General features: G+C 32.3%; 1 protein-coding gene, 1 non-coding gene and 1 pseudogene across 5 annotated transcripts in view; 2 read left to right on the top strand and 1 right to left on the bottom strand.

Annotated features, from left to right (window-relative positions):
- The window catches only part of STPG2 (sperm tail PG-rich repeat containing 2), a 506,065-nt gene that overhangs the window by 131,006 nt on the left and 348,617 nt on the right, over positions 1-26,442 (top strand). For all 4 annotated transcript variants that reach the window (XM_077762315.1, XM_077762314.1, XM_077762317.1 and 1 more), the window contains one exon: positions 5,860-5,955. In XM_077762315.1, coding sequence (XP_077618441.1) covers positions 5,860-5,955 — 96 coding nt within the window. The remainder of the gene's footprint in view (positions 1-5,859; positions 5,956-26,442) is intronic.
- Positions 1,573-1,672, bottom strand: LOC144230140 (U6 spliceosomal RNA; annotated as a pseudogene).
- Positions 7,577-7,683, top strand: LOC144230138 (U6 spliceosomal RNA). The gene has a single exon (XR_013334703.1). It is a non-coding gene; the product is annotated as a U6 spliceosomal RNA (small nuclear RNA).

Genomic DNA, 26,442 nt, shown 5'->3' with positions numbered 1-26,442 from the left:
AATGATGTAAGTCAGAAAACAGCAGTACAACATTTTTAAGTATTAAAACAGTTGTCAAACTATGATCCTATAGCAGCTTAAAACATCTTTTGAAAATGAAAACACATTGAANGAAATAGTTATTCTTCAAAGATCTGCAGTATAAGAAATGTTAAAGAAAGACTTCCAGGCAGAGGAAAATATTAACAGATGGAATCTGGGTCTATATAAAGTAATACAGAGTATCAGTGATGATAACTATGTAAGTAAATATAAAAGGCTTTTGTTGTGTTTCTCATCTTACTGAAAGCAGAATATCTTACATGTTTTTGATTTACTGATAATTTACTTTCACAGAAGGTAGAAGAAGCTACGGGAAGAACATACACTCTAGCTTAATTCTGACTAAATAAAGGAGAACTAATGAAATAGAAGGGAAGAATCATTTCACAAATAGTGATCATGTTATTTTACAGTTTAGAATTGTCAAACAAGAGATTCTGGACATTGTTAGATATGTACAAGCAATTTAGATAAACCCTATTTCAAAATGATCAGCAGGAAACAAGAAATGTTCTTAAGATCAGAGACTCTTAAGCATAAAACTAGCCTGTAAGAGTTGACAGGAAGAAAATCTCATGAGTAAAATTCTGACAATGCAGTTTTGATATACGTTAAAGTTTTAAGAGAACATTTTTTTCTTTTTTTTCCTTTTAATATTTTATTTTTTATTTTATTTATTTATTTTTTTACAAATAGTTTATTGTCAGATTGGTTTCCACATAACATCCAGTGCTCATACCCACAAGTGTCCTCTTCCATGTNGGACCTCATCAAGATCAAAAGCTTCTGCACAGCAAAGGAAACAACCCACAAAACTAATAGGCAACCGACAGAATGGGAAAAGATAGTTGCAAATGACATATCAGATAAAGGGTTAAGAGGACATTTTTTAAAAGGACATTTTAATATATGTGTATATATTTATTATTTATTCTTTCTCATTCCTCAGGAATTTGAGAAAGTTTAAAAGACTTTACATATGGAAAAGTAAAAATAACTAACAACTATGGTAAGAAAATAGAGAGAGCAAATAGATATTTTATAGGTAGAAAACAAATAGAAGTTAAACATTGGGGAAGTTTGAACATAGTTATCAAATCATAAAAGGACATTCACAGAACATTGGAAACATGGTGTCTGTACTATAGTTGGCACTCAAGAAATTATAATTGAATATAATATAAATAGGATATAAATATAATTGAGTAAATGAAGAAAAGAGAGAGGCATAGAACTGTAATTCAGGAAGCTTAACGAGAAAGGCAATTTGTTGTAAAAACTACTATGGAAAATAAAAATTAGTTTGTATAAGTTTAGTTTGACAAAAAAAAGTAGCTAGAAAGATAGGAACTCTGTAGGGATAGTATAAGGATAGTAGAGCCACTGAACTGCTGAATTGGATTTGTTCTTCCTATCAGAGAATAGTATTTTTAACCTAGAAAGACTGGAACACATATGGTTTATAGGAATGAATCCTATGATATTTATCGTGGTAATGTAAGAATATCCTAGTGCTTTATAACACTTTTAAAAAATGAAATGAAATTAAATTTGCATGTCATTTTTACACAGGGTTCTAATCTTCTCTGTGTTGTTCCAGTTTTAGTATATATGCTGCCAAAGTTATCACTCTAGTGCTTTAAATTAGTTAAAAGCTTCAGATGTAGCTGAAATAGATCTCATTGTAATGAAAGAACAGCTGTAAATCATTATCAGTTTCCAAGAGATGCTGAAGATTCGTAGGCATAAAAGAAAAAAGTAAATGAAAGTTTTACTTATTTAAACAACAATTAAAATTTTATAAAGTGAGATTTTCATGAATTATTACAAAATTTTATTTTATATATATTCTAATGTGGTAAAAAAAACCATAGCATTAAATTTACTATCTTAACCATTTATTTAAGTGTTGACTGAGTGTATTTTACGTGCATCAGGAGCACTAGTAGGTTTTAGAATATTTTTGTTGTATTTTGTTTTAAATGTACTAGAAGTTCATTATTCCAAGTAACCTGACACTTAGATTGAAAAGAATTATGAAAATTACAACTTGAAAGAAATTTTTAAAAAGCCCTCATTATAATCTTTATTCTCCACTGCATATGCTGAGACAGTATAACACAATGAGTATGAGCATGATCTCAGAGTACTTGAGAGTAATTAAGTATATTTTCTTGCTCTGTCACTGACCTTGTGTAAGTTGTTTAAATTGTTAGTAAGATGGATATCATAATTGTACACACCTTAAAGCATTGTTATGAATACTAAATGAATCAATAGTTGGAAAATACTTTAAATAGGTTCTGGCACATAATAAGAACTTAATAACTTTTGTTACTGTTACTGACAATTAAAAACTACCTATTGGTATAACCCAAACTGTTTTAGTTTACATGAAATTTAATAAACTATAGTCAAGAGTGAAAGATACACCGTAAACATGTCTGAGTTTTAAAAATCCAGTCTGATAAACTGTGTTTAATTGCATATTAATTCATTTATTTTTTATATGATTACAGATAGATTTGTTTATATAGGAACATATTGTTTCATATATTCTATTGGCTCACTTGTTTTAGCATTTTTTCTTACCTCACCTTTTTTGAATTAATCAAATATTTTATATTTTTTGATTTCATCTATTCCTATAGCATTTTTAGTTATGTATTGTTTGATAGTGTTTTAGTGGTTGCCACCAAAATTACAATATTCATCCTTTTTGTAGTTTAATAAAAAGGATTACTTTTATTACCTTTCCAATAATGCTAACTTTTAACATTTTAGCTGTGCTTTATTACCTCTTATTTTTGTTTAATTATTGTCATACATTTTATGTTTACATATATTTTAAATTTTTAAAATGTTACTGTTTTGTACGGTCAATATTCATTCATATTTACCCAAATATTTACTCTCTCTGTTGTATTTTGTTTCTTTCTACATTTCTGTTTTTCTAAATCATATCATTTTTCTTCCTCCTGAAAAACTTTCTCTAGTGCTTCTTTTGTATACTGTTGATGATGAATTATTGTATACTTTTGTCTAAACACGTCTTTATTTTGCCATTTTTAATTTTGGGGGGTTGGATTTTTAGGTTTGTAGTTATATTCTCTCAACACTTTAAATATGTTATTCCATTGTTTTAGGCCTTCTGTAATTTCTATTGAGAAGTANAATTCCCCCCCCCCCCGTTTTTTGGTCTATGTCTTTGATGTGTCAGAAGTATGATTTTTCTTATATTTCTTTGCCTGAAGTTTGCAGAGCCTCTTGGTTGATGTCTTTAATCACTTTTAAATTATTTTTGACTATTATATCTTTATATATTTCTTCTGTCACATTCTTTCCTGCCTTGATTTTTGGGGCTCTAATTAATATATATGTTATACCTATTCATTATGCCTCAAACATCTCTTATAATCCCTATGTATGATGCTCCCTTTTTTCTCTTTGTTCTTCAGTTAGGTATTTCCTGCAGACATATCTTTCTATTCATTAATCTTTAAAAAAAAAAAACCTGTTTCAAATGTTTTTAAATTGACCTAAATTCTTAATTTCAGATATTCTATTTTTCACTTCTAGAGTGAATTCTATTTAAATCTTTCTAAAGATTTCATTTCTCTGGAGAAATTATTAACGTTTTAACTATTCTTTTTCATTTTGTTTCTGTTTTCTTAAGCACATTAATTATAGCTGTTTTAAAGCTCTGTGTACTAACTCCAACATTTGGATCACCTATCATTGTTGTTATTTTCCGTTTTATTTTTTCCCTTGAGTTTTGACCATGAATGTCTGTCTTTTGGCATGCCCACTAAGTTTTAATAAAATGCCAGATATTGTATATAATATAGAGACTTTAAATGTTGTTGCCTTCTATTAGAGAGATTTTATACTTTGCAAGTCAGAAGTCAGAGGAGATCACCTTAAAGCAATCATAAATTGTGGTGATTATAGTTTTTCTAGGGCTTAGTTTACCTCTGGTTTGTTCATTTGCTTAGGTGTAGTCTCTGGGGATTTCAGCTGTGAGCCTGATGTGTTCAAGAGCCCTCGCTTTGTCAGATTCTGGATTGCAATCTTTAATGCGTATGTTTTTTAGTGTTTTGGTTCAGATTTTTAGCATCACCCTATCCCTTATCCACTGGCAGATATCTTCACGGGGAAGGAAATCATGCATTTGAGGCTTCTTAAATATCTAAGTTTGCCATTCTGGCTTAACAAGACCAAAATAAGCTTATTTCTCAATATTTTAACAGTGCTCTCTTCCCGATCTAAACTCACATTCTTTCTCTGTTGCCTGTTGATGAGCAACTTCCACCAGGGAGAAAGCACCTACAGAGCAATAGCTTACTTTTCAGAGGTTCTACACTCTTTAGAATCTTAGCCCCTCTGGTCTATGCTGACAACTCAAAGTTAGAAGTATCTGCAACTCTATAAGGTGTTTAAAAATAGGTTTTCTTATATTTTATCTAGATTTAAATTATTTTTGTAAAAATATGGTCTCCTGCAAACTTACCATTCCCTCTAACACCAAAGTCATCCAATGACTGATTTTTCTGAACTTCTACCCATAAACAGTAAAAATTGCAAAATGCTTTTGAACTTCTTTATGCTATAATTTTTAGTATCGGTACATGATAATAAAGTTATTATAAACGTATATTATTTTTTTAACTTCAGTAAATATAAAACCACACAAAATAATAATGCTGGGTCAGATGTTCTATATTTGGAGGCTTTCACAAGATGTTACTGTGATTTTTCTGTTTTTGAAAATGATAAAATTTGTTTTCTTTTGAGTGACTAGGTAGGAATAATATTAGGAAAAGAATGGAGAAGCACTAACTTCAGCATTTAGGGTAGAGAGGCACATAGTTTCATAGATACATCAGCATGTGAGGGATGGATTTTTTAGTAGATTAATGTTCCTCATAAAGTGCACAAAGAGAGATCTACTAAGTATTAAATTTTGAAGTATTAACTGTGAATATCAAATTCTGAGATACAAATAATAAAGTATATAAAAATGGGAAAATGAGAATATTCTCATCCCTTTGTATATGCAAATAATGTTACTATTGGTTAACAGTTTAAAATAGTAAATGGATACAAATGGCTAATTTATATGATGATTCAGAAAGAGTATAATATCAAAAGGATTAATTAATTACTATTTAAGTTTTTAGATAACCAGCTTCATGTAGCCTATTAATGTACATACTCAATGCATATTAGGAACTATAGTATTTAAGAGAGTGTAGATTATTTTGCTTAGAAAATTTATTCATCCAGGATTTTCATATAATCAATTTAAATAGTTATTGTTAATATATTTTTATTTCATGTATTAATAATTAAGTACAAACAAATAATACTATATAATTGACCAAATATCTTTATATATGTATTTATATGTGTATATATACACTTATATATATTATATATTTTACATATCATATATAATATGTATAATATATATATAATAAAACAAAAATTGATGTCCAAATTTGACATTAGAGTATAGATAATAACTCGTTTGTAATGTGTTTAAATAATGTATGTAGATCTATCTTACTTTTCTAGAGGTCCATATAATCAATTCTTTTTTTTCATTTTAATATCTCATTGACTTAGTCTTTCATTTCTGTATCCCATTAAAAATTTTTAATTGGTAATGAATATATATCCATCTCTATTTAATGACACAGCAACATTGATGAGCTTCCTTGTAAATTTATTACTTATAGGGCCACTTGAATTGATGAATAGAAATGACATATTCTTTTTTATTTCTTTTTTCAACATGCTTTTTGGAATTCATAGGTTGGTGGAGTTTCTGATCAACTACCTAACTTGACTAACCAATATGCTGCTTTCTTGTCAAGAAGAGAAAAACCTACTTCTAAACTGTCAAATAAGGTAAGAAGACTCCTTTATAACCAAACTATTTGTAATCTAGGAATCATGGAGGGGGCTGAATAACATGAACAGTATATTAGAATCTGAGAGAGGTACCTGGTAGGCTATTGTAAACCTTTTTGACTAGTATGATACTTCCTTTTCTTCTTTTTTTTCTTTTTTTTTTCTTTTTTTGAGAGAGAGCATGAATGGGAGAGAGGTGCAGAGGGAGGGACAGAGAAAGAATCTGAAGCAGGCTTCATGCCCAGTGCAGAACCTGAGCTGAAATCAAGAGTCATGCTCAACTGACTGAGCCACCAAGGTACCCTGATGCTTCCAGTTTTTAAAGTTTAGCAAAATTTGTGAAGCATTTGAATCGACCTTGAAACCTAAGACTCTATAGTGATTTTTTAATCCATATTAATCTGTATTTTAAATTGTGTTGATATGATTTTTTTTCTAAGTTTCCATTTTTATAAAAAGCTAGTATTGAATATGTTGAAATACATAAAGCAGATGACATTCAAACATGGATACTTGACTGTTTCATCCAGGTTGATTTTACTAAAAGAACATTTTGAAATTTACAGTTAAAAAGTTAGACTTCAATGTATAGGGATTGCTAAAATAAATCTTTATAGAAAATTGGACTGTCATTATAAGATATTCTTACTAAAATATGATGAAAACAGGCTCATCAACCAGGTTTTAAAACTTGAGAAGTAGTATTGCTTGTTGACATAAAATTATAGTAGGTTCACAGTGCCAAGAGTTGATTTACTAGTTAATACAATTGTGAATGTCTGAAAAGTCATACAAATGAGACTAATTTGGTGAGAGTCATCAGGAATACACTTATTTTTTCCTGAGACATTGGTTGACTGAATGTAGGAGATCAGGTCAAAATTGGCATCAGGTTCTATGATGTTTTTGTAGCTGTAAGTTCAAAAGAGTTTAAAATCATCTAGCAGTGTTCTTGACATGTAAGAGATTCTCATAATTGTTAAATAAATGTGTTGTTTTAATAGATCATTTCTTTATCTTGAGCAATTTTATGGTTGTATTGTTTCATAAGTAAGTCATTGTACACATGGTGGGATCCACTGTGAAGTATGTCAGAAGTAATTTATTCCTAGTTTAAAGCTTAAGAAATATTTAGTGGATTCATAGTTATTTCTATAATATTATAGCTACTAGGAAAAAAATGCAAATCTCTGAAGGTACTCATAGGAATGCATATATATATGCTAAATTTGTTGGTAGTGAAAAAAGATGGTGATGTGCCCTAAAGAAAGATGAGTTACTCTACCAATTGCTTTTACCTAATTTAAATTTTTCTCTTTTACCTTGGTCTCTCACTGGATCTTGAAACTTCTTTTTTCATATTGTTTTTTGACATGAAACACTTGTTATTGCAAGTATCGGGTGGGACTTTGCTTACCCAAGAAGCAGAATTGTTTAGTCACATAGAATATTTTGGCTTTTGAAACTCTTCTGCAAATAAGATACCCATCAAACCTGTGGATGTATAATATATATGTAATGAAAAATACAAATTATTGATTTCATATCAAAATTGATCTTAAACTTATGAAATAATGGGATTAGTTTTATAAATTTCACTTTAAATAAAAATATTACAGTGCTCACTTTGGCAGCATAAAAATTAAAATTGAACAATAAAGAGAAGATTAACATGGCCCCCTGTGCAAAATTGACATGTAAATTTGTGAGGCATTCCATATTTTATTATTTATTTATTTAAGTTTATTTTTATTTATTTTTGAGAAAGAGAGAGCACAAATGGGAGAGGCACGGGATGTTGGGGGGGAGGAGAATCTGAAGCAGGCTCCAGGCTCTGAGCTATCAGCACAGAGCCCAATGTGGGGTTTGAGCCCACGGACTGTGAGATAATGACCTGAGCTGCAGTTGGACACTTAACCGACTTAGCCACCCAGGCATCTCTGAAGCATTCCATATTTTAAAAAAATTAGAAAATTTACCTCCTATATATTTAAAATTTATATGTATATGGGTATACTGAAATCTGAAAGGATATATCACTTGATTTCCAAGATTTTATGTAAGTTTCATATGAAAATATTAAAAAACTCAGGCTTCTGCTTTTATATTAAAAATATAAACATGTATCTCTTTTCCTTTTACATGGTCCCAATAAAATAAGTTATTTTTAACTACAACATAATATTAGTTTAATATAAAAAGACAAAGAGAGTGAATATATGATAAATGGAAGCTAGAAACAAGGTAAACATCTGTTTATTAGGCATTCCAAAAATGGAATGCTAAGATGGTAGTTAGGACCATTTGATGGTAAAAAATAACAGTACGTTTTCCTGAGCTGATTAAAGACACAAGTCTGTAATTAGAAGAACTCAACAAAATATCAAGGGGGATGAATTTTATAAGACATATATCCCCTTCACATTGTTCTGCATTTTCAGAAGGCTAGAAATGAAATACCCTGGAATCTTCCACAGAGAAGAGTAACTGGGTCACCTACAGAGGGATGAAAAACATCCTGTTATCAAACACTTTCCCAGTAGCATTAGCAACATTTCAGAGCTAGGAAATGATGGATTTCTGAGAGGAAATAATTTTGGATATAGAATTCTGACTTTATACAATATAAATCCAATTAAATGAATCAAGAAAACAATTTTCTGGCACACAAGAGCCTGGAAATTTAGTACCTCTTCATTTCCATGTATAAAGATGCTCCAGCAAAATAGAAGATGAGAAATGAGAGAAGAGTGATGTAAACTTAGAGAAGAATAGAAACTGAGCATTTCCTGAATGAAGTAAAGTGAAAACAAACTGATAAAGAAGGCATTTTTAGCTCATTCATGGGTCATTCTTCAAGAGCCAGGGATTTGGTGACAGAATTTTATTTACTTCTCTTTGTGTTTGGCCATCCTAGTTGGGTTGGTAAGCAATAAATTCAATATTCTAATTTCCATTTTAATACTGATTGGTTTTAGATTAATCTATACAAATGGCAGAGGTCTCAGTTATAATATAAAATGTAAATATTAGAAAACTTAATATCAATAATAAAATAATAAAAGAAAGAGGTAAAAGTTTGTGAGGCAGTAAAATATGCTAAATTTCTTATAGTATGCAGAGTCAACAAATGTCAAAAGTTGAAAAATTACAGTATAAGTCCTTATATTAAGTTTGTAATGGTAAATTAAAAAAATTCCAACCTCTAAGAAACCCAATTACTGTTAAATTATTTCTGGGAATAGAACCAGGCAGAGATCAGGGAGGACAATTTTACTGTTTATTTTAGACTCATCTATGATTTGATTTTTACTTATGCTGTGAATGTATGATTTTAAAATAATAATAAAATAAAAATAAAAATAGTACTCATGAGTTAATGGTGAGTATGTGTTTGGAATACCATTGTGGTATACTGGTTCCTGGACTGACTCATTCTCTGATAACCAAAATTCTAGATAAAATAGAAGCAGAACATATTTGTGAGTGCTTCAAGAATTAGAAAGAAACAAGTGCACAGGCAAAGGCTAAATTTAGGAGGGACCCAGCGTGGTAAGTAGAGCAGTGAAGCTCACTTTTGCCCTGAGGATATTTGCCAAACTAGATGACTTTGAATTTTAATTGTAACCTAGAGGCCTCTAGGGAATGAAACAAAGCCTAAGACTCATAGTGGGTAGTCTCAAAGAGGATTCATTAATACAGTTACAACTCCAAAGGGCAAACTATGCAGGTTAGGAGTGAAACCACCAGAGGACATCACCAGAGGATTTGAGAGAAGTTACTGGTGTTGGACTTTTTGGTTTTGAATGTAGTTAGGGGAGTCGCTGCTGAGAATCTGTTACATTTTATATTCATTTAATGATATGAATTGTTACAAAACAAAAAAATCTGTCACAGATACTAACTAATTAATTTTATTAATAAATAAGTGCTAATGCTTATAGTGTTTGTACCAGGAACCATTCCAAATGTATAGTAACTCATTTGAGTACTATAATTATGGTCATTTTTAAAAATGAGAAAACTGAGTCACATGTTTAAATGACAGAGTAGAATTCAAACGGAGGCAGTCTAGCAATATAGTTCATTCTCTTTTTGTGCTACTCTTCTCTGACTTAAAGAATTAGGCTTACATAAAATAAATATGATAGTATAATAAATTACTTTTATGATTTAAAACAAAAGAGATAAGACTGTAAAGATCTCAGACATTATAAGAAATAGAACCTTTTTTAAATGTAATTTCTTTTTACCAGAAGCCAAGAGAGGATTCAGCATTATGAAAAATATTGAAGTTAATAACTTTCCTCTAGTTATTGAGAGACTAAAAATTAACTATGATTATCAATTTAGTGGGAAAATCATTGGAAGAATTTCATACACTGTCTTAGATCTCTTCATGGCTCATAAAGGGGCATCCTTTGCCTAATGACAACTGGTATCAAAAAGTCACAAAAAATTAGAGCAACTTTTTCTAAAGATTAAGAAATGATCTGAATTTATTAGAATTATTTGGTGAACAATTTGCACTACAGCTTTAATTATTTGATAAACAGACTTATAATACAGAGAGTTGAGAATGAAGAGAATATTAAAAATAAATGTTGATTTATGTATTTTTGTGTATTTTAATTTATAATAACTTGAGTTGTTAAACGTTTTGATTCTCATCCCTAAACAGGTTAAAGTTTAAGAGCAAAAGCTTTGGAATCAGAGAAATGCTTTTTAAAATTTCTACTCCACCTTCTAAGTGAATGAACTTAGGCAACTTCTTTAAATCTCAGTTTCCTCAAGCATTAAGTAGGGATGGTAAATTAAATAGGGATAGACCAATAGGATCATAGTAAGAAATAAGTATATTATTGCTTATAACACTTATTTCATTGTGTTAGTAACCTATGAATATGTTAGCTATAAAAATTATAAGTGGCAGGGTTATGGCTCAAAGTAAAGTCAGTCCTATTCCAAACCCTATGCTCTCTTTTCATCATTCTATAATATTAATGAAGAGTGTATATTGAAATATGGTAATGTCTTTTTCTTTTTAACACTTTTTTAAAAGTGAAATTCATCTTCTTCTACCTGAGGCACCTCTGTCTTGCATGGTATTGCTATGTCAGGGATGAAAAGAGACAGAATAAATGTTGAGTTTTTGACTTGGGAAATGTTTCTTGAAGTTTACTTCAGAGACAATAATTGTGGGGGTCATGGCTTTATAATAAAATGAAAAGAAGTCTCTATTCTATTTCTAAAGTCTTTCCTAATTTCTACTTTCCTTTAAATATTCTAGAACTAGAGGTTGGCCAAGAGTTCTAACTTCTGTATTAATTGGCTATTTCTGGATAATAAACTCAGAATCTTAGTAGCATAAAATGAAAAATATTTATTACATACAATTTTGCAGTTCAGGTAGGGAAGCTTACTTCAGGCTGCAGGTTTTCTGGGGAAAGTCTTCTGCAAGCTACCATTTGACTGGGACCAGCATGATAGCTGGGGCATATTCTCCCCATTTCGGTGATGGCAGAAATCCAAGAATCTTACTATAGGAAAGATAATAGGAAAATAGCAACATAAGGGTAGCTTCCTGCTGTACTGAATGAGAAAGCCTCTCTGGACTGGAAGGATATATAAGAATAGAGAAAGATAGCAGATCAATGGAGTTGATATTTGAATGTGAGGCTTGTTTCATGCTTCCCCACATAGTGTGTGAACTCCAGTAAGACTGAAGGTTGGGTAGTAGTGGTGGATAAATGGAGACTGAAGTTAAGAAATCCCAGAAATAAAGAATCTAAGTGTCCACCAACTGAGGAATGGATCAAGAAGATGTGGTATATTTATACAATGGAATACTACATGGAAATGAGAAAGAATGAAATCTGGCCACTTGTAGCAATGTGGATGGAACTAGAGGGTGTTATGCTGAGCGAAATAAGTCAGGCAGAGAAGGACAGATACCATATATTTGCATGTATAGGTGAATTAGGAGGAAGCTAACAGAGGACCATGAGGGAGAAAAAAGGAAAAAAATATTTGGGGAGAGGGAGAGAGGCAAACCATGAGAGACTTTTGAATGCTGAGAACAAACTGAGGGCTGATGGGGGTGGGGAAGAGGGGAAGGGGGGTGATGGGCATGGGTGAGAGCACTTGTTGGGATGAGCACTGGGTGTTATATGGAAACCAACTTGACAATAAACTATTTAAGAAAAAAAAAAAAAAAGAAATCCCAGAAATGAGGGACGCCTGGGTAGTTTAGTCAGTTAAACCTCTGACTCTTGATTTTGGCTCAGGTTATGATCTTACAGTTTCCAGCCCTAAGTTGGGCTCTGTGCTAACAGCACAGCATGGAGCTTGCTTGGGATTCTCTCTCTCCTCTATCTCTCTGCCGCCGCCCCCCCCCCCCCCCCCGCACACACACAATCTCTCTCAGAATGAATAAATTTTTTAAAAGTTATTAAAAAAATAAATCCAAGAGATGATAAGGTATGACTTCCACTTAATATCTGAGAGCCTGGGAATGTGCCCGAGTTACACCCTTCTTCCCTCATACTGGGTAGCTGCTGCAGATAGACAAGCTGCAATGGTGTATTTAGGCAGAGAGGGCTTATGTCAGTCAGGATCTGGCTCAGGTTATTGAACCTCACTAGTTATTTAGAGAGAGAGAATGTAAGGAATCTTGTATATCAGAGAACTGAAAAGACAAAGAGGGAATGCTAAAGTGTTTTGGACATAGTGACACAGGCAATTAGAACCACAATTTTTAGGCCTTGGGGAATAAAGGGAATGGATAGAATTATTAAAACTTGAAAGCTTGGAGAGACCTTTAATTGATGGGATTTAGACCTCTGAAAAGCTTAGCTGGTGCAAGTATTTCAGGAACTCAAAAGTAAGGTCAGACCCATGGAACCCTAAAGATAGTAAAAATGTGTTAGAAATGGATTTCAGCTGAACTGTTTCACAAGAATTGAAGTTATTCTGACTAAGAACTATATTCTCTCCCTCAATCTTTTTCATAATTTCTCATTGGAATATATATAGAAAGTATTTCAATTCTTGCATAATTTTCAGACTTTTTTTTTTGTTGGTTAGTTATCTTGTTGGTATCTTATCATTCACCTAACCATTTGTGAGGAAGAGCACATTAAAATGAATTTTCTGAATATAGGCCCATTAACACAAGTAATGGACTTTAGGCACATGATTTCTGACACACTGGAGAGTGAATTGGTCAGAGTACACTTAGATACTTCCTCTGCTTACATTAGATTTTGAAGTCTTTATAATTTTCAGTTCATTGTCTAACTTCATTAGTTCAAAAAATGGGTTTGATATGCAAATAGCAAGAACAAGTGCTGCTGGAGGCCATCTTCATCAAAGCAGAGAAAGGATAGTGAAGGCAATTGCTGAGCCAGATTCACTGGGATAAGCCAGATTCTAGTGGCCTGCATTTTGTTTTGGTGCAGTTACCTATCAGCACTTACACAGATTGTGAGAAGGCTTTTCTATAGTTTTAGCTATTTTTGATTGCCCTACATAAATCTAAGAAGTAGGTAATGGCTTCATGAAGAATTGATTTTATCTTTACTCTTTAGTTGCTAAAAAATTTTGCACTTTCATGTGTTTTGAGCATGAAATCTCTCCTAAGTTTGAAGGTGCCATGTTTATTTAAAATGAACAACAGTTGGGGTGCCTGATTGGTTCGGTTGGATGGGTGTCTGACTCTTGATGTTGATTCAGGTCTCAATCTCGGGGATGTGAGTTCAAGCCCCACTTTGGAGCCTACTTAAAAAAAGAAAAAATAAAATGAACAACAGAGGGGGACCTGTGGCTCAGTCAGTTAAGTGTCTAACTTTGGCTGGGGTCATGGTTTCACGATTTGTGGGTTTGAGTCCTGCATAGGGCTCTGTGCTGACAACTCAGAGCCTGGAGCCTGCTTCAGATTCTGTGTCTCCCTCTCTCTGCCCTCTCTCCCTTTCTCACGCTCTCTCTCTCTCTCTCTCTGTCTCTCTCTCAAAAATAAACATTAAAAAAAAATGAAATGAACAACAGAAAAATGACTCATATTTTATATAATTTCTGAGGTTTAACTTTTGTGACATTGTGGCATCCATCCCAATATCATTCCTTTTATATCAACCGTATTGTTTTATAGCTTACTTGGTGATTAAACAAGAGAAAGTATGTTAAAAGTGATACGGAAATGTTTAGTCAAGACCATAACTATCTTTTAAGTCCTTGAAGCCAACATAACTAATGTGCAACCCTACATATGGTATAAAAATGATGGCATTAATACCATTAAAACCTCTTTATAATAAATTCATGACTGATGAAACATAGCATTATGGCATTTAGAAATTGACTTCAAATGTCTAATTATCTTACTTAAGATGCATATATTCATGATGAGTAAACCTTGTTTCAGTGTATTTAAGTGTTTAGGAACTCATATCCCTTTTCAAAATTACCTCCACTGATGAAAGCTATAGCTTTCAATGCTGGATTCATTTACAGAAATCTCACTGACATCGTTTTCACAGACATCTTTTGACCAATTGAAAACATTAAACTTTTGAGTACCTGGTCATCATTATATACAAAAGTATGTACCAATTGTCCTTCTATAGGTACTTTTAGAGACAAACAACAGTCCCTTTGTATTATCACACATGTCTAAGGGAAAAAGTGTTTTTCCATCACATAAATTTAAAATGTAGTTACTAAGTAAATTTTATATCATCATCACAAGTACATATGGAACAGACATGGAAAACTGTAACATGTTTATATAGGTTAAAATGACATTGATAGAAAAATAGAAAAAGAGGGGAAAGGGAAAAGTCAGAGATAAGAGGAATATAAAGAAGGGAGATAATGGGAAGAAGTATTTACATTATAAAGTTTAAGGGGGTAAAGAATGATATAAGGAAAACTAAAGCAGGAGCATGTTCGAAAAATTGTAGCTACATAAATTCAGTTGCTACTATGGGAAGAAATTGCTTTCAAATGAAGAAGCAGATGCATAGGAAGAAATCCCAGTCTTTTCAATATCCTCTAGCACCTACTGTTTGCAAATCCAACAAAGAGCCATCTAACAAAGCACAAATATGGTTTGAAGAGTCTCAGGTTTGGAGATGGGATAATAAATTGATTAAAATCTGATACATTTAGCCCTTTAACCACTTAGCATCCCTATCGTCTTTCTACTCATGTTTGAATTTCCACATGATATTCCAAGTAACTCTTGTTTCTGCCTAATACAATACAACTGTGTTTTGTATAACATAAGTTTTCTCACTCTTCAACATGAGGAGATACAAGTTTCCAGTTGTGTTTATCTTCATCTCTGGCCAAATTTAGTCATGATCCATCTAAATATTTTGTTATCTGTATACTGTTATAAATTGTTAATGTGCAGTTTTATTGTTACATATGTATATCATGCTTTGTTAACATAAAACTTTTAGAAAATAGAAAGAAAAAGGAAGATGAAAATAGTTAACACATACACACATACAAAGGGAGAGACGGAGCGGGAGAGGTGGGGAGAGAGAAGGAAATTTATCTGAATAGTTGCCACAGTCCCTATTTCTTAAATGGTCCAAGACTGTAGATGATATTTCTGATTTCCCTCTCCTATTACCCTCTGCATTTTTCCTTTGCTCTCAAGAAGAATGTCAGATATTCAGGGTTCTTTACCTAATGCAAGTCCAAACCTTCATTTTTGAAGGATGTGAATCCTTAATGATTCTTCCTTTTTTTTGGTTGATGTGCTTTCTACAATTTTCTCTTGAGATAGAAGTGTTAAGAGGAATTGCAGAGAATGCTCTGATAAAGTTTTTCCTGTCCTCACTAAGTATCAGCAACTCCGATTCCATTTGTTAATTGTGACAAATTGCTCCAGTCAGTAAACTCTGTGTCAGTAGCATGAGTATCCCAAAATGCTAGTTGACACTCAGCTTTTAATGTGTACAATCAGAGCTGTGTCTCTAATGGAAGCATTCCTCTCTTGAGAAGCAAGCCTTATAAATAAGTAGAGCTCAAAGTTATGGAGACAGGAGGCAAACATTTTGCATGTTATTAGTGAAATAATGAGAAGAGGTGCTTGATACATACTGTATATTAGCACCATGTATGCTTAAATCCTGTCCTCTCAAGGTCTTGTCCCTCAACTGGAAGGAACCTTAATTGAGTTTTCAACAAGCCCTTCTGATGTTCTTTTAGGTCAGATGCTTTTAAGTGCTGAGGGTATGTTAGACCTAGTGAATTGTGTGAGCACAAGCCCAATGCTACATTTCTTTTACTGTGAAATGAGTTCCTTGATCATAAATAATGTCTAGAATACCATAACAGTAAATAAGCCATTCTCTGAGTCTAAGGGGGGCAGTATTGGTGAAAGAATTATTGGCAGGGAAGACAATTTCTTATAATGACCTTTTTAAGGATTTTGAGTCAAGATTACACTGGATTCTTAGAAGAGAGTTAAGTGTTCTTTTTCCTCCTAGTTTCTCAAAGAATAGTTTATTTTTTGTGAGATTGATTTACTCTTTCTTAAATGTTTGTAGGGATTCACTGTTAAAGCCATCTAGATCTGAGATTTTACTTGTGGGAAGGTTGTAAAGAAAGGATTCAATTTCCTTATCTATTAACCCCGTGTTTCTGATGATTTGGCCTCTGGGATCTTGTTGACCTTGGAGAGACTGCTCCTTCCAGGATTAGCCTGAAATGACTCTCCTCCAAATTTCCTTTCTCATGCAAACTAACCAATCCAGAGCTCACTACCAACCATCTTCTTTACCGAGTTCTCTCATTAGGGGCCAATATTTTCCTGCTTCAATCACCCAGGGACAGGTATCAGACAATAAGAGACAGCCCACTAAGCCCGGAGCCTGATGAAATTACTCAAACTAGCCAGTCCTAAACCTGCATGTCCTGCCTCACCATTCCTTTTGGTGGAAACCACAATAAAGTCTCTCATCCGCATTTTCCCTTTCCTGCCTCCCCACCAATCTTGGTGCTTCTCTGTGTGACTTCTTGTGGCATTGGGATCTGTGAGTATAACAGACTTTGTTTTCAATGGCAGTCAGCTCTCAATCTGTTCACCTTGACATACCTAAATAATAATAAACCAATTTTTAAATACCTTAATAGATGCTGGACTGTTTATATTTTATATTTCTTCTTGTGCCTACTTTCATTAATTCAACTTTTAGGGAAATCTATCCATTTCTTCCAAATTGTCAAATATATTTGCTTGATCATGATATTCCCTTCTTTTTTGTCAATTGGATTTATAGTGATGCTCCTTCCTTTCCCCTTGATATTGGTAATTTGTATTTTCCCCATGTCCCTTCCTTCCTTTATTCTGTAATCAATCTTGTTAGAGGTTTATCAAAATTTGTAATCATTTTTTAAAAGAAAAACTTTTGACTTTGTTCATTTTTTCTGTTCCGATACTTTGTTCTCTGTATTTTCTATTTCATTGATTATCTTTATAGTTTTTCTTTGTGCTTTCCTTAGGTCTGATTTGTATTTCTTTTTCTAGTGTCATGAAATGGAAGCTAAATGACTTTGAGTTACTTTTTGATTATATGTATTTTTAAGGCAATAAATTTCCTTCATATTCTGCTTAGTTATATGCCACACATTTTATATTGTTTTTAATTTTCACTTAGCTTAAAGTATTAATTCATATTTTATTTATATCTATTTAGAAGAGTACTAATTAATTTATAAAGTTGACTTTTTTCTAANCACATTTTATATTGTTTTTAATTTTCACTTAGCTTAAAGTATTAATTCATATTTTATTTATATCTATTTAGAGAGTACTAATTAATTTATAAAGTTGACTTTTTTCTAATTATTTGTTATTATTTCAAGCTTGCTTCCATTATGAAAAGCAGAATATACTCAATTATTTCACAGTATTAACAATTTAAAGGCTTTGTTTATGGATCAGCATGTGATCAACTTTTTGTGTGTGTACGTGGAAGGAATGATACATCATCACTTTGTGATATCTCTACAGTTCTCCTGAATGCATTAATATTACACACTATTTTATCTGCAGGCCCTCTCAGTATTATGAGATAGAATTCATCAGGAGTTGTAGATTTAGCTTCATTTAGAACGTCCTGATTATCTCTGACAACTACTTTTAAGTATTTTAAAATCTATCTTATGAACCAATATACAAATTTTTAGTTTTAGTAGGAAAGTTACTTTTTGACATAAAATATGGACATAAAATAGGAGGTTAGTAATTTTTTATAATCTTCTTTATAATAAGCCTTTTATGAATATCATTATTCAAAAATGCTCTTTTAAAATCTTAATTTTACTTTGGATCAGTGTCACACTTTATTTACGGTCATTGCTATAATGTTGGTTTTCATTTGTCTTAATTTTACACAGATTATTTATTTCTTAAAATTAGATATTTTTTCATTGTTGTTCTTTCTGGTTTTGTATTGTACTAGGTACATACTAGGTTCTCAGCATATAGTTTGACATTTAAGGAACAATATAAATTAGAACACTCTCTTTTTTCTAATAAGCAGTCTTTAACTCAAAGGAAGAATAATGCAATTATGAAAAATCTAATGAAACTAAAAAGGAGATGAAATCTTTAGTAAATTGATATATAGTCTAAAAGAAACATTTGGTATGGTCTACATAAAAGTTGAAAAAAAAAGAAAGGTGATAAAATGTACTTATCGTTTATGTTGTAACTTGCATGTAATCTAGTTGTGGTGTTTTTGTGCCTACATTTTCTGAAAGCCAAGGCTGTTGGAGGTTATTTTATCCTTTGTGTCAATATAACTTGTATGAATATAATTTTATTTATTTTATTTTTTAAACGTTTACTGTGTAAAAAAAAATTTTTTTAAGTAGGCTTCATGCCCAAAAGTCAGACTTGAACTCGTGACACTAAGACCAAGAGTTGCATACTCTGTTTACTGAGGCTGCCAGGCACCCTGGAATATACTTTTTAAATATTAAATTTATTTTATTTATTTTCAAATGCTATCATGGATCTAAACTTTTCATCACTATGTTTTGAAATTTTTTTTAGTTGAGTGAGATAAGTTTGCATAAAAATAAAACAATTGGAAAGTCATTGTTTTCTAGTGTTCATTGTGTGTTCAGATTTTCTCAATTTGATCTACTTACAAAATCCTTTCTTGACCTAGCACTTTATTTTCTTGGTAGCCTATCCCATTTATACTTTCTTTAACTTAGTATAGCGTGCTAATTTTTTTCATAGGGTTGGTGAACCACCGTTTCAGTGGTTCTAATTGGGCTTCAGAGAATCATCAGTTTATTTGTGTTTGCTCTAAATGTAATTTTCAAGGAATATATGATGAGCATCAGTTTAGCTTGAGATAAGAATTTGCTCTCAGATAGAGATTACTATGAAAATAACCATATAGAGGCATGTTTTCTTGTTTGTTGGTTTCAAGTATTATGTATATTTAGATAGATAAGTCATTTAAAAAAATTGATTATCTTTCATGTGTAGATCTAGATCTTATAACTGTTATAAATTTGAGGGATTTATTATTAGTAACTGTTTTAAAGTATAGTTGATTTGAGCTTCAATACTCTCAGGATTTGCAATTATAATTTTGTTATTTTTGATTAAAATAAACACCACAAATCAGGAAGCAAACCTAAAAATTATATTATTATAAATGTTAACATTTATGTTCAACTTGTTCATTTAAATTTGCCTATTAAATTTAAAATATACACACTTAAAATTAAAATTTAGCATGAAATTATATAGAAAAAATTGGGGTTTATGTATGCACTAGGAGTTTAAAAATTTGAAATCCCTTGATTCTGTCAGACATTTGCTATATTTAAAAACATGATGATGCCCCTATATTGAATGTGGATTAGTATTTAATTCATCATGTGTAGATTTATGGCCCAATATTAGTTATGCTTGAGAATAGTAAGCACTTGGAATTACCTATTATCATGCATTATAATCTTAATTAAGAGTTTAAAACTATAGTTCCCTTGTTACAATATCAAAGAGTAGAAGCTGTTCTATAATTCAAGGACACAGTGGTTCACTTATATCTCCCTTGACCGCAGATATACGTTCAACTGCCTGTCTGATATTTTCACTTGGATTCTGATTGGTATTTTTTATTTTAATGCATCCAAATACAATTACTTTTTTAACTCCTTCATTTGCTCTGATTCCAGACAAATAGCATGTAAGTATGGTAAAACACAACTCAAGTGATGAAGTTAGGCAGACAAAATTTGAAGGAAGTAAACTTTCAGTGGGCTCTTAAAATTAATTAATTTAGTGGATGAGAGAGATGAAGAAAAAAGGCCTATTTGTTAACTTCCCAAGGCAACTATTTATTCTCTTTCACTTCCTGGTTCTGGTTTTGTCATGACTATCAGGATTTTCCTTGAAGCTTACGTTGCACAAATTCTTTTCAGGATGAAGGTTATTTTTAACATCATTTAAAATATCTATTGTGTTGGGGTGCCTGGGTGGCTCAGTTGGTTAAGCATCTGACTTCGGCTCAGGTCATGATCTCACAGTTCGTGGGTTTGAGCCCCACATCGGGCTCTGTGCTGACAGCTAGCTCAGAGCCTGGAGCCTGTTTCAGATTCCGTGTCTCCCTCTCCCTCTGACCCTTCCCTCCTCACGCTGCTTCTCTCTCTCTCTCAGAAATAAATAAAAAAAATTTTAAATATCTATTGTGTTAATATTCTTGGAAGGTGCATAGTAGTGTGAGTTTATTTTGCTAAAAGTTATTTATTAATAATAAATAATTTTAATTTACTTATAATGTTAATTTATTAATTAATAAATAACTATTTTAGTTAATAAATAGAAGCTATTAGCTCTTTCAAACTTTATCATAAAGGTACCCCTTTCCTCTTTAAAACTGTTGGATCGTTATTATAACTAGATTTCTTCATTTGCTAGTAGATCCAAAATTATATGCCAACTGGTAAGGCCAGTGTTTCTCAGTCCTGGCTTAGAAAGCTTCTGAGAATCAGCTAGAGAGCCTTAAAAAATACCAATGTTAAGTCCTCATTCTCATTCCTAGATATTATGAATTAATTGTTGTGGAGTGGGGCCCAAGTATCTATATTTTTTAAAGCTCTTAGACAGTGTTAAGACAAGTGCATGTTGAAGACTGAGTTAGAATGTCCTGTAATTAATTTATACTAAATTTTACTCAGTTAGCTCTCCCTTTCTTTAATTAATTTAATTTCAAGCAATTATCGAGTTGTTCATTCATTCATTCATTTGGCACATACTTATTAGGGTTTAGCATGTACAGTTCCAGGTGCTAGGAACATAGTTGTGGAAAAGACATACAAAATCTTTGTCTTCATAGAAATAATATTTTAGTGCATAGGGGAAAGGAGGCCATAAGTAAAAAAATTAAATAAACATGACTTTTTTTTCTGTTGGTGTTACGAGTCAGGATGGAAATATACAAGGCTCTGTGAAAGAGAAATGACAGAGATATGGGGCAGGTTGATACTCCTAGAAATTTTCTCAGATAAAATGGCATCAAGATCTAAATGAGAAGCCAATGGTGAGAAAAGGCTAAGGAAGATTAGTTCAGACGGGAGGAGCTTATAGCACCAGAGCCCTGCGGAGAAAAAGACTTGACAGATTTGAGGAACAGAAAGGAAATGATATGGATGGCTTTCAGATGAGAAAAATCAGTTCTTATTTGAATTGATATTCTCCTAAAAGTAATGTATCGTTTCTCTGATTTATCGCAAGATTTTTTTTTGTTTTGTTTTGTTTTACTTTTCAGCAATTTGATTAGGATGTGTCTGGATATAGATTTACTTAGGTTTATCTTGTCTGAGGTTCTTGAATCTGTGGGGTTTATATCTTTTGTCAAATTTGGGAATTTTTAGCCATTTTTCTTCATATGTATATTATCCCTGTACTCTTTCTTCTTTCCTTTTGAATGTTGATATAAATGTTAGACCTTTTGGTATTTTTCTGCAGATCGACAAGGTTCTGTTAATTCTTTTCTCTCTGTTCTGATTGGATAATTTCTATTGATCTATCTTTAAGTTGACTGTTTCTTTCTTTTGTCATCTCCATTCTGCCATTTATCTCATCCAGTGAGATTTATAAAAAATTGTTAACTGTATTTTCCATTCCAAAGTTGTCATTTCGTTTTTCTTTGTATACTCCAGATACTAAGAATTTTTAATTTTTAATTTGTTTAAGATTATTGTAATTGTTGCTGGTACTTTTGTGTGATAACTGCTTTAAGGTCCTTGCCCGATAATTCCAGCATCTGTTTCATTTTGGTGGTGTTGTCTCCTGATTATTTTTTCTCATTTGAGTTGAGATTTTCTTTTCCTTCATATGATGAGTAATGTTGGATTGTGTCCCGGACATTTTCAGTATTATGTTATGAAATTCTGGCTCCTACTTAAATCTATTTTAGCAGAGAGTCATTTTATTTGGGTTTAGGGAACATATCCTGGACCATTTTTGTGGGCTGTAGTTCAAATGTCAATTTAGTATTTAAAATCTTTGCACTGCTATTTTGTTCTATGTTGTTTGTATGCTACCCAGTGGCCAATTTGACACTTGGACAGTATTTCACATGACATTTCAGTTCTCAGAGATTTTACTTTGTTAATTTGATTCTGGTTTCATGAGCCACTTAGAGGTATATCAAAAACTTCATCTACAGATTTAAATAATTCCTTTCTTCAGCTTCCTTTTTTCTATAATCTACTCCTCTCCTGCCACTCTGTAGCTGGAAGGAGGTAAGGTGGTGCTGTGTTTTTGTTGTCATGCTTAGTATAGAGTGGAATTGGGTTAAGGCTCTGCCCTGTAGTTTCTGCATCATCATGTGGGGAGTGGGAGAGTGCACTTCATTAGTGTAGCATAAATGGTTAATAGGGCTCTATTCCACAGTGTCCACAACACTTGGTGGTTGAGGAGCCGGGTACAGACTTTTTAGCAGTGTTTCAATGGAGTAGAATGAATATAGTCAAAAGTCCTACAGGGATTTCTTCTTCCTGGTTCTTTGGCTCCACAGAACAGACATTTCTTGAGGCTGGTTTTCTTTTTCTTCTCTTCTCTCTTCTCTTCTCTTCTCTTCTCTTCTCTTCTCTTCTCTTCTCTTCTCTTCTCTTCTCTTCTCTTCCCTACCTGTTCCTTCCCTTTATTTTCTTTTTCCTGTCCTGTCCTGTCCTTTCCTTTCTGTGTGTCAATTGGCATTTCCAAGGTGTGGACTCCACTTATGTCTAGGATGGGATGTATCCTAGGGGAAAAAATTAATTTAGGGAATTAAGCGAATTAATTGTCAGGTTTTCCTTTTAGTCCTGAGGATAGTTTAGTCTACTTTATTTTCTCTGCTCTTCAGGGACTTCTGATAGCTATATTTGATCCAGGATTTTAGTTTTAATTACAGGATTAGGGGTAGAATGTATTTATGCTGTTTTGTCTGGAACTAGAAGTCCCCTTCTTAGTTTTCTTAGCTTTTAGTTAGCTGCTCTATGTATTGTCTAGAGTTTTCATTTATTTACAAAAATTTTTTTAAATGTTTATTCATTTTTGATAGAAAGTTTGAGTGGAGGAGGGGCAGAGAGGGAGAGAGACGGAGACACAGAATCTGAAGCAGGCTACAGGCTCTGAGCTGTCAGCACAGGGCCTGACATGGGGCCCAAACCCACAAACCATGAGATATGACCTGAACCCAAATTGGACACTTAACCAACTGAACTACCCGGGCACCCCTGTCTAGGGTCTTTAGATGGATTTAGTGGGAGGGGCAGGATGGATTCTGTTTATTCTATTTTAACTAGAGCTAAAGCTCCTATGTTTATTTTTTTAGTGCTAAAATAGAAGTATCTTTTTAAAAAATCTTATTTTCCAATGATTTGCTCTAATATTTAGAAATATATAATGCATATATAATGACTTTATATACCCTGACCTTGAGAAATTCACTTATTTATTCTAATAATTTATAGTATACTTCAGATTATTTGGATGCAAAACCATATAATCTATGGAAAATGACTGCAGTCCCTTATGGTGATGATGATAATGATGAAGATGATTATCGTGTTCTAGTGTACTGGCACTGGTGCCAGCAGAATGTTGAATCAACTTGTGAGAATGAACATTTTTATTTTGTTTCTGGGAGACCATTTAAATATTTCACTATATTGTATAATGTCAACAGTAATTAAAAAATAATCTTCATCATTTAAGGAAGCCTGTTTCTATTTTGCTAAGAGTTTATACTGGAAATATATACTAAATATTATTATTTTACATCTATTGGGATATTTATGATTTTTCTTCTTTATTCTCTTATTTAGTAAATTACATTGATTGCTTTTTGAACTTGAATTAATTTTGCATATATTGAATAGCTCCGTCTGTTCATGTTGTTCATGATGTTCCTTTTTATATCTTATAACACTTTACCTGCTAATATATTTTTTGTAGGACTTATGGTTCTGTATCTGTGGGATAGATTAGTGTTTAATTTTTCTTTTTAATAATTCCATTGTTAAGCTTTGATATCATGGTTATGGTTAGCTCATAAATTAATTTGGTAACTGTTGCCTCTTCTTATTTCCCAGATAATTTGTGTAGGAGTGGTATTTTTCCTTAAATGTTTCTTGGAATTCAGTGGTGAAACCATCTGAGACTAGAATTTCTTGAGATGGTTTTTAATAACAGGTTAAATTCCTGTAGTATATTTAGGGACTAGCTTTTTATTTCTTTCTTGCCCTTTTTTTTTTGTCCATTATATTGGTTGGTCAGTCTTGCTAGATTTTTAAAAATCAATTTTATTGATCTTTTCAAATAATCATTTTGTGACTTTGTTGATTTTCTATTTTCTATTTATTACTCTTGCTGTCTTTAAAAAAAAACTTTTCACTTTAGATTTAATTAAGCTGTTTTTTTTCTAGATTTTAATTGGATGCTTAGATTTTTGGTTTTGGTTATTTTCCATAAATTTCCCTGTAAGCCCCATGTTAGCTATATTCCACAGATTTTGATAGATCATATTTTCATTACCGTTTACTTTAAAATATTTTCTTACTTCCATTATAATTTGTTTTTTGACTTGTTAACTTGGAAATAATGAGCCACAAAGAGAGGCAAATGAGCATTTATTTGGTATTAAAGAATTGGAATTTGGGGAACACAGATTCTGGTAAGAAACCCAAATGGTATTCCCTCTCATAGGGCAAAAGCTACGGGTTTTTATGAGAAATAAGAAGGGGAGCAATTACATGATTTGAAGAAAAGTAACAACTTTTTCTATGGGTGTTAAGAAGCTAAACTAGTCTAGAATATACATTGGTTGACTACTGATTCTATCTTCAGAAAGTCTACAACCGACAGTATGTAATCAGGATGTCCATTATCCTGCTGACTTCTTATAATTGCTTGTAACAACTGATGTTTTGCCCAATCCAAGGGCTTTGGCCCAGTTCAAACAGATGAGTGAGGCAGTTTACCTGCAGTCACCATTTTATTTTATTTTATTTTTTAATGTTTTATTTATTTCTAGGAGAGAGAGAGAGAGAGAGAGAGAGAGAGAGAGAGAGAGAGAGAGAGAGAGAGAGAGAGAACGTGAGCAGGGGAGGGTCAGAGAGAGAGGGAGTCACAGACTCTGAAACAGGCTCCAGGCTCTGAGCTGGCAGTCAGCACAGAGCCCGACGCGGGGCTCGAACCCATGAACCACGAGATCATGACCTACGCGAAAGTCGGACGCTTAACCAACTAAGCCACCCAGGCACCCCTGCAGTCACCATTTTAAAATGGCTCCACTCATGTCAATTTTTTGCATATCCAGTGGATTTTTTTAGAATTGTATTGTTTAATTTCCAAACACTTATGGATTTGATATGTATTATCTTTTTCTGGACTCTTGACTTATTTCACTGTAGTAGAAAATATGGCCTATATAATTTACATCCTGAGAAGAATTTGAGACTTGTTTTATAGAATATCATATGGCATATTTTGGTAACTGTTCCATGTATATTTGAAAAGAATGTATATTATGCTATTAGGTGAGTGTTCTAAATATGTCAATCATCTGAAATTTGTTAATTGTGCTGTTCAGCTCTTCCATATTTTTAAGTTATTTTTCTGCTTGTTCTATATATACTTATCTAAAACAAAGATAATTATTTTAAAATCTTGAACTTGCAATGTGGATTTATTTATTGTTTCTTTTAATATTGCCTGTTTTTGCAGAATCACAGCAAGTTAAAGATTATTTTAAATTCTTGAATCTATCCTTTTAAAAATAATTCTCTTTCCTCTTATTTCCCATTACATAAATAATATGTAAAAATGTAATTAAATTATAAAAATGCCAGCTTTTGCTCACCATTTCTCCTTTACCTCATAACTTTCCTGAACTTCTAAATTTCCATTTATCTGGGGGCGCCTGGGTGGCTAAGTTGGTTAAGTGTTCGATT

The sequence above is a fragment of the Crocuta crocuta genome, unplaced genomic scaffold (genome assembly GCF_008692635.1).
Source record: "Crocuta crocuta isolate KB4526 unplaced genomic scaffold, BGI_CrCroc_1.0 scaffold83, whole genome shotgun sequence".
NCBI classification, from domain to species: domain Eukaryota; kingdom Metazoa; phylum Chordata; class Mammalia; order Carnivora; family Hyaenidae; genus Crocuta; species Crocuta crocuta.
This window is presented reverse-complemented; position numbering and strand designations above follow the sequence as displayed.